At 42.4% G+C, this 9,251-nt stretch overlaps 1 protein-coding gene across 1 annotated transcript in view; it reads left to right on the top strand.

The window, feature by feature from the left end:
* LEKR1 (leucine, glutamate and lysine rich 1) overlaps positions 1-8,196 on the top strand; it is a gene marked incomplete at its 3' end in the record, with an annotated part of 29,328 nt that extends 21,132 nt beyond the window's left edge. Inside the window, exons 5-8 of the mRNA XM_010167249.1 lie at positions 3,730-3,811; positions 5,974-6,051; positions 6,317-6,520; positions 8,103-8,196. Coding sequence (XP_010165551.1) covers positions 3,730-3,811; positions 5,974-6,051; positions 6,317-6,520; positions 8,103-8,196 — 458 coding nt within the window. The remainder of the gene's footprint in view (positions 1-3,729; positions 3,812-5,973; positions 6,052-6,316; positions 6,521-8,102) is intronic.
* Between the last annotated feature and the right edge of the window lie 1,055 nt (positions 8,197-9,251).

Here is a 9,251-nt window from a genome sequence, read left to right as displayed (position 1 = left end):
GAATGCTCTTTGTTGTTTCTGCATGTTTTGCAATAAGCTTTAATTACCTGAGAACACTTTAATGTAAGTATTTGATTATAATGTTTTTCTGTATTCAGGAAGTTTTCAGTGTGGCTTTCCATTCGTGTTACCATTCTCCTTATTAGTTTCCTCACTTGTGCTGTTTCTCGAACTTGATTGAAATCTGTATTATTTAGTCTCTGTGGGCGTGGGTTTGATCCCTCAGACTTTCTGCTAACCAGCTCCTGTTGACTTTGGTGGGAGCTCTCTCTAGAGAAGACTTGCAGAAACCAGCCGTATAATTGAATCCATCTCCTCCCTCATGAAAAAACTCCTGTCCAATGCTCAGTCATTATGAAAACTTCTCAAAACAAATTGAGTAGAAGAAGAAACAGAGCTGAAAGAGACCACCCAAAGTACTAGAACCGAAATAAGCTTTGTCCCTCTGCTTTTCCTTTATTCCAGAACTTGTGTCCATACTCCTACATCTAGGAAGAGGAGAAAAGACCACAGTTATTTATAATTGCCAGAGATCTTCTATAATAACAATTTCTCCTCAAACTGGTGGAAGGTGGTCTGAAGCTCTTCTGTAGCAGCCGTCCCCATGCAAAGAAAGGCGAAGGGCTCTCCTTTTTGTGTTTTTGATCTACAGCAATTTGGTCTTAATCTGTTTTAACAAAGCAGTCACACTGCAGTAGAACTTGCTGTTGTCAATTTTCGATTGTTCCCACATGTTCAAACATCTGCTTGGTGTGTGAAGCCAAAGTTTCCCCTTTTTCTGTATGCATTCAGAGCCATTGACTTCATGATAATGTCAGGATGAATGGCAGGAAATTAAAGTGGAATTATTTAGCTTTGGAGAAGTGTACAGAACAATACATTGCTGAAGAATGCCCAGTTGAAGAAACTAAAGTAAACGAAAGGAGCTGCAGGTGGTCTGATCTGTCCTTCACGTACTTGGCCACGACTTCCCGTTGGTGGAGAAGGCGAAGGTGCCAGCTCTGAGCAGCACACGGCGCAGCTTGGCCTGGTGTCTCTTGTGCAGGTTTGTGATGCAGATAACCCAAGGCAGATAACATAGTGACTGCCTGGCTTTGACGACAATGGGAGTTTGTCAGAGAAGCCTTGAAAACAGCTGCGAGGAAGTTTTGGCAAGAAGGCTGTCACACAAACATGGGTTTTAAATAATCGTAACTTGTCAGTGATTTATCTCCAGGGGTTGTGTTCAACAGCAAGCGTGACTGCTCAGTGGCTTTTTCCCAGGGAACTGAGGGAAAGCGTGGTGAGCTTTCCAGGCACAAAACTGAAACAGCAAGAGGGTACTGAAAGGTTGTAAACCACTGAAAGGTTATAAACCACGGGTTCCCAGGGGGTTTGACAAGCAGTTTAGCTACCCTCACTGTTTATTTTGGTCAAAGTTTGTGCACTGTTGGAAGCAGCTCTGTGGAAGAGAGCTGTGAGGGTGGTGAGACACTGGAACAGGTTGCCCAGAGAAGCTGTGGATGCTCCTCCCTGGAAGTGTTGAAGGCCAGGCTGGATGAGGCTTTGAGCAACCTGGTCTAGTGGAAGGTGTCCCTGCTGCTGGCAGGGGGGTTGGAACTGGATGAGCTTGAAGGTCCCTTCCAATCCTAACCATTCTATGATTCTATGAAGAGCTTCAGACCACCTTCCACTAATTTGAGGAGCACAGTCAAACCAAAACACCTGAGGAGTTGGTGTCACAGGAATAATGACAGGGATAAATAGGGGTAAATCCAGGCTAATATTTCTTTAGTAAATATTATTCCAAGTGTAGTCAGCATCCGGTGCATTGGAATGAGGTGCAGCCATGAAGAGCTGGGAGTGTCCCCTGATCCAAGTAGGAAAAGAGGAGGTACCAGTCTTCTTCTGGTTTTTGGGGGGTTTTTTTCCCTCTAGGAGTCAAGGTCAGTGGTCTTCAATCCTTCAATCCTTTTTTTACTGCTGACTGCTAGTCCTTGATCTCATACCTATGGATCATACCCTTGATCATGCCCATGGATTATACCCTTGATCATACCCAGCTTGGAAGGGGCACTGTGAGGAATACTGAGAAACTGTAGAATCTGAGACATTTTTTTTTTTTTTTTTTTCAGGAAAATTCCTTTCTAATGCCTGAAAAGCAGCTAATCCCTTAACTCATCCCACAGGAGAACGTACAATCATAATGGGTTTAGGAGGGAGAGCAGATGAAAAAATATCGAGCCGTGTTTGAGCTGGATAGCTTGCAGCAGAATTGCATGTGCTGTGAAATAGATTATTGCTGCTGAGCCCAGCGTTCAGGGCGGTGATGTCTGGAGCTGCCTCTTCAGGGGTGACTCTTTCTTCTTCACCTCAAGCCTCTCCTAGCTCAGGTGTTGCTGTTGAACACACACTGTGGGGTGTTTTCTGGTGGGAACAGACTCTGTGTCTGCTGCTGCGGTGTTTGGGGCAGCGTCGGTCCCGTCTCCCTGAGGGGTCTGGGCTCTCCCCCAGCCCACCCCCTGCCTGTACAAGTGGAGCTGTGCAGATCCTTGCTGTTCTCCTGCCTGCCTCTCGACAGACCCTGCTCTTCACCTCAGGAGAAATGGGGCAGGGGCTGCTCTGCAGAGGTAACAAACACCACTTGGAATGGAGTGCGAAGGAAGCTTGGCTTAACTTTTGCCAGACCGTCGCTTGATTTATGTGCGAGGCTTAATTTCACTCTTGCCAGACGTTTTCATTTTCCATTTCTTTTCAATATTGCCATGGGAAAACAGCCTTCACCACAAAGCTAGAAGTATCTTCTTCCTAAATGAGGAAGCAAAGGCAAACTGATGGCTGTCTGTCCTGCAAAGCCAGAGAGACCCGGCTTACTCAGAGGGTCGCAAGCTAATAAATCAAACACGTTACGTTGTCTGCTGGGAATAAATTTGTCACTTCTTTATTTACAAGAGTCTGTGCAGAAGGAGTGATATTTAACAGTGCTTTTCTCATTGCTCATTATTTTCTTTGGAAGGTTTTGGGGTTTTTTTTCCCCAAGTAGAAAAAGAAAATAATAATTAAACTAATTGTACAGATGAAAAGAACGGGGATATAACGCTGGGAAAAAAAGGCAATGGCTGATTGAAGCTGATAGGTGATGCGTTCTGAAAGATAACATCTAGCTAAGAGAGTCAAAGCCAAGTATGTGGTACAGAATCACCGAGTGGTAGGAGTTGGAAGGGACTTCTGGAGATGATCTAGTCCACCCATAAAGTCAGTGTCACTGTTTTATATGAAGTAGCATTAGCAGGTTATTTTCAGGTCTGCCTTCCTGCATGCTTTTGCCCTCAGCATTACGCACAAATTGTGTGATTTAAAACATTTCATATTTACATTTAGTTGAATTTGATGTTTCCTGGTAGGATTTCCTGTTGTGGTGCAACAGCATTCCAACCTTTTCAAGAAAAGTAATTTGTTATTCTTCAGAAAATAGAAGCAACTGGTGAATACGGTTTGTAAGCAGTGAGAAATCAGTTCAAATGTTACAAATCATAAAACCACTCTTCACAGATGGCCAGTTGGGTTGTTCAGAGGCAGTGCTGGGATGTGCTGCTTTGCCTGTTTGAGGTGGGAGGGAGGAGCTACACGTGAGATGCAGATAAACCACAATATGGATAAAAGTAAATTATTTTAGTGTAAATACAGACGTGAAACCTCTGGGTTTTGGTTTGGTTTTTCAGATTTAAACCCATGTTTTTTTGTTTTCAGATTTAACAAATCAAGTGGAGACAATTGGACTGAAGCTGCAGAAAGTAACAGCTGAAATGGACCACTACAAAAAGCTGTTAATGTAAGACTGCCATTTGCCTGATTGCTTTGCCGCTGTGCATGAAGCTGTAACAGCACACTTTCTTTTTCAGAGAGCACTGCTTGTCAGCGTGATTGGAGAAGGTTATGACCAACAGAGAAAATATTTTATCTTCATTTTAAACAAGTCTGTATTTCTAACCAGCTGACTGAGCGTGTCTGTCGGTGGAAGCAGGGCTTTTCTTCCTCCAGCTGTGTTTAATGAGACAGCAAAGAGGAGGGTCAGGTCAGCTCAATCCAACACTTCATTTAACACACAACTGTAGGGTAAATTTTGTGAAATCCACAGAACTGCTGGACTAAAAATGGATGTGGAAAGTAGTATTTCACATTGGAGGTTTGGGATTCTCAGGGAAGAGTGTGAAGTAACTTCACTTATTCATTGGAACAGGCTGCCCAGGGCAGTGGTGGGGTCCCCATCCCTGGAGGGATTGAAGAGTCGTGTAGACACAGTGCTGAGGGACATGGGTCAGTCGGGGACTGGTCAGTGTTGGGTTCATGGTTGGACTCGAGGAGCTTAAAGGGCTTTTCCCATCCAGGAAATTCTGTGAAAAGGTCCCCAAGGAGCAGGGTCTGGCAGCTGTGGGACCGTCCAGCTGCAGCCTTTGGGACAGCAAAGGGCTGGATCAGTGACTCTGGAGGCTCACGCCCTGTGTTGCAAAATCTTTGGGGACACATAAATAAACTGAAAACTGAAAAGCTAAATGGCAGCAGTGGTGGTAAGAAGGCTGCAGAAAGCTGTCCCCTCTGTCCTAAAACCAGATTTCTAGGGATTAGAAGGGACTTTCTTGGTACTGACATGAGCCAGTTTGCCCTCAACTCTGGCAATTTGATCAACCTCTGTGTCTCTGGCGTTTTCAGGGGTGATTCAAGGTGCAGCCCAGCAGAGCAGAGTTCTCCTTTATTGCTTTTTCAGTTCAACATTGAACTTCTTTATTATTCCTGCAATTAAGGGGAGAGCAGAAATTAGTCCTCCATCAAAACCCAAGGAACTAAGAAAAAATATACATATCTTCTTAAATCTTGTTGTGTTACTGCTCACTGTTCTCCTGGGCTGATGTCTCCATGGCCAGTAAAGGGCCATGCAGTGGGGTCACCACGTTCCCCACATCCCAGGGCTCCCCTCCACTGACTTCCATGGGAATTGGCTTCCATGGGAGCTGTCTTGGGCAACCAAAATCAGGCCAGGCAACCTCTGGGGTCCCATCCAGACAGAACAGTGCTCAGTGGGACCTGAGTCGTCACCTCTAAAAGCTGTGGGATCCAGGATCTGACAGCTTTCCTGTGTTTAAAATCCACATTGCTTGCATATAGCAATGAAAATAATTCAGAAAGTAAGCTGAAAAAAAGATTCAGAAACAGCAGCAACCTTTATAATTCAGTACTGAAAATAAAAATTACTGTTTCAGGTACTAAGCTCAAGAGTGATGAACTAGTACTGCCAATCTCGAGACCAGCTGTCATCAGGCTTTTTTATATTTTCCTGAGATTTCAGCAAGGATTCATTCTTTTATGATGTGTACTTTCTGGTTTCAGTTCCTATATCCAGAAGGTCTGATCATAACAAAGTTGCAAATATTTAGAATGCTTAGCAACAAAGTCTTTTAATGATAATACAAGTATTGAGTATGAAAAAAAAGATTTCATGAACACAGTTAAATAAACTGTAAAGGGTTTCCAAATATAATATTAAAATTTCAATGTAATATGGATACAATTTAATAACATAACATATTCTAGATCTGTTTAAATGTAAATATGAAGCTTAACCATGGTTATTAATTGGTGAAATGATGACATAATAACAAGAAACCTGGAAAGTTTCCAGCCCTCTTACCTACTAAATTATTATTTGTCCATTTTTATTCATATCTTACTTGAAACATTCATCAGTGTTGCAAGATCTCACTTTCTTGTTCTCAACATTAAACTTATTGTGATTCTACACAATTCTACACAAGTGTAGCTTCCAATTAATTAAAAATGTTAGCTAGAACTAACAGAATGTTTTTGTTGTCTACCTTTTAACTAAGAGAGAAAGTGCAAGTTAGATAATATGTCAATAAACCTGATGTTCAAGTTGCTGCCTGAGAAAAGACTAGCATTTCTTTGGACAAATACACTTTTTTTTAAATGTTTCCTTAGGGTCAAATCAACAGAACTTGATGTCTGTCAAAATGAACTGAAAAAAATGAAATATGAAAATGGAATTTCTGAGTCAAGGTAAATGCTGTCTTAATGTATAGATTTCTGAGCAGTGAGAGCAAAAAATTCATTTTATTATTTTAATGCAGCTTTTATACAATAGTTTTTTCTGGTTTTAGTTTCTATTTTTGTGTTCAAGTCACTAGCTTTAAATTAATGAAGAACAGATAGCTTTTTGTCTAATATTTTATTTTCCAGGTACCAATGATTTCTGCCTGTTTAGTATCTGTCTATAAATATAATGACTATGTGATGCTGATAGTTTTTTTTATTTCATCTTCAGACTTACAAAAGAGCTCAAGGAAAAGGAGGAATCTCTTCTAATTTGCCAACAAGTGTGCAAACGTTTACAGGAAGAAGTTGCTGAGAAAGAAAGGAAAGAAGAAGATCTAAAAAGAAGAACCAGTCGATCAGAAAATGAACTGGAAACGCTTAAAGCTCTTCTTGGACAAACAGAGGAAGAGGTGGTGATGTTGAAACAAGAAAGGTAACGGGAGCTGAGTCATCACACGTAACCTCTGCTGACTGTACACTCAGCCTGGCTTGTCTTTTCAGACATCTATTAAAAGTCAAATATTCCTGTCCTGCCAGATCCTCAGCCTCTCACTGTGACTGAAAGGACAGATAGATTCTGTAAAGCCCCAGAGGTGGTTTGTGCTGGTCGGTATGTGGGAGAAGAGGTGACAGAATGAGGAGTGTGGCTATGGCACTGGGCAGACTGGGAGAGACTGGTCCCAGCTGCATGTTCTGAAGTTACTACCTCGCCTGTGTCCTCAGAACAGTCCTGCCCTGCCACTGCCTTCTCTCTTCTCCTGCTTTTAGGGCAAAACTCTAAAAGCCTTGGAAGCCCTAAGCTCATATCCTGAAATTTTGCAATTCATCGGATGGATTTTTTAAATTATTACAGCATGGACAATACTTGAATGAAACAGAAAAAAAGGAAAAAGTCTATTAAAAAAAAAAAAAAGGAGGGGAGAAAAAATTCCTTGCTTTGAAGTCCGGTGTTTCAGCTCAAACTTCATCAAAATAGCCATTTATTGCATTGTTGTAACTGCAATTTGTTATGTGAGGCTTGTAGAGCGAAAGCCCTGAAGAGTTTAAATGGTTGTAACTTAGATTATTAGCATCTTGCAATCTGAGAATGCCATAAATATTGCAATATGCCAGGTTATTGGATAGGGTCTAGCACTGGGGGAAGTGTATGGACAACTTCTCACAGTAAATGTGCAGTTACTGAGAAATCAGCTTGTCTTTTATTGGCAAAATAGAAAGTGCTGTCCCCTGCTTAAGACATGGCAGAACATGATGGGTGTGATTTGTGTACCATGGAAAATGTGTTTAGAGAAGCAACTTTTGGAGATAAGTGGGTTTTTGAGAGCAATATACACCAAGAGGCATTGAGCTCTTTTCATACTGCGAGAGTTTTTAATATCCCCTGTACTTTAGGACTTGCATGGAAAGATCTTATGTGTTAATTTAAGAATATTTCCTTTCTACTTAAAGCCCAGATCCATGAGTTGTTCCAGATGGTACATTGCTAATGATCTAAGTTACAAGAATTGAAACTCTCCAGGGCTTTTCCTCTGCAAGCCTCACATAACAAACAGTAACTCTAACAATAGAAAGCACTTGGTGGCTTTAATTCAAAACCTATTGCAATTTTTAAGTTAATGATAATAATATTCTGAGTTCATTAAATGAGACAGTTTCTGGTTTGAATATTGTAGCAGTTTTTCAGTTTAAAATTTGACTTGAGAAATATTACAAATATTTGAGGTTTAAATGCATGTGTGTGTGCGGAAGAAAGATCAACTCTACTATTTTCTTTAAAACATAAAATTCATAAAGCATGTGATGACATTATGCAAATGCTAAGCAGTGATTACTCCTGTGCCTCCAGGCTCCAGGCAGGACTCCTGGGCTTTATATTCCTGGGTTTAATATTCCACAGAATATAAAACAAAGAGGAAAAGACAAGCCTTTGCCACAAAGGACTTAATTGTCAGCAAATGGCATATCACCAGTCTGGGCAGAGCTCATATTTACATACGAGTTTTTGTGGTTTCTAGGGAGTTAATGGTGATTTCTCATCAGAACAGAACGGAGCAGCTGCAGGAAACGTTAAGACAGAAGATGCGGGATGAAGATAACTGGAGGGAGAAGGTAATGCTGGAGGTGCAGTGAGCAACCTTTCGGTTTCTTCTTTAGTTATTTATCTTTCAGTTGTAGTCAGCTGTCAGGAATCGGTGCAGTAAGCCAGATACCTGTCTCCTCGAGTGCAAACATGTCACTGGAATTCTTTGTACGAGAGGTTGGAATGGGTGAGCTCTCCACACAGGTTGGAACTGAATGCTGAAGGTATTTAGTGTCAGCAGTTACAGGCTCAGCGGATGTTCAGGTCTGATCCAGATTTCCCAGGTTTCGGGGTATTTGCAAAATGCCTGTGTTAGGAGTGCAGTTCCCTAACAGCCCAGTCTCAGGGACCGTTGTCCAACACCAGTTCCCAGGAGTTGAACATGCAGAGGCCACCTGGTCCAACATACAGGGGCCACCTGAGGAGGCTGAGATGAGACCTTCTGGCTCTGTCCAAGTCCCTGAAAGGAGGGTGGAGAGAGGTGGGGGTGGGTCTGTTCAACCAAGGACCAAGGGACAGGACAAGAGGAAATGGGCTCCAGTTGTGGCCAGGGCAGTTGAGATGGGATGTGAGGAAGAATTTCTTTGCTGAAAGGGTTCTGAGGCATTGGAAGGGGTTGCCCAGGGCAGTGGTGGAGTCCCCATCCCTGGAGGGATTGAAGAGTCGTGCAGACATAGTGCTGAGGGACATGGGTTAGTCGGGGACTTGTCAGTGTTGGGTTCATGGTTGGACTTGATGAGCTTAAAGGGCTTTTCCAGTCCAGGAAATTCTGTGTGATTATGCAGATAGCTCAGACATGGAGCAGCACACCCAGCTGCACACCCTCCCTCCCTCAGCACCTCGCCGCAGCTGTGCCGGTGCTGTGCACATTGCACTGGTCTGTTCCACCAGCAGAACACTGGTAACGTGTAATCCACACTCCTGGTAATGTGCATTTTCTTGGTAGAAGGGTTTCCCCTCCACCAGTGGCATCTTTAGTTGAGTTGGTAGTGTTACATTCTACAGAGTTAGGCTGTAATTTGTTAATCGTCTTTTAGTATGTACTTGGGTTTGATATGGAAAATAGAAGTTATACGTGTATACC

The sequence above is a fragment of the Antrostomus carolinensis genome, unplaced genomic scaffold (genome assembly GCF_000700745.2).
Source record: "Antrostomus carolinensis isolate BGI_N321 unplaced genomic scaffold, ASM70074v2 scaffold17414, whole genome shotgun sequence".
Lineage (NCBI taxonomy): Eukaryota > Metazoa > Chordata > Aves > Caprimulgiformes > Caprimulgidae > Antrostomus > Antrostomus carolinensis.
The sequence above is the reverse complement of the archived record's forward strand: the minus strand, read 5'-3'. Positions and strand labels throughout refer to the sequence as shown.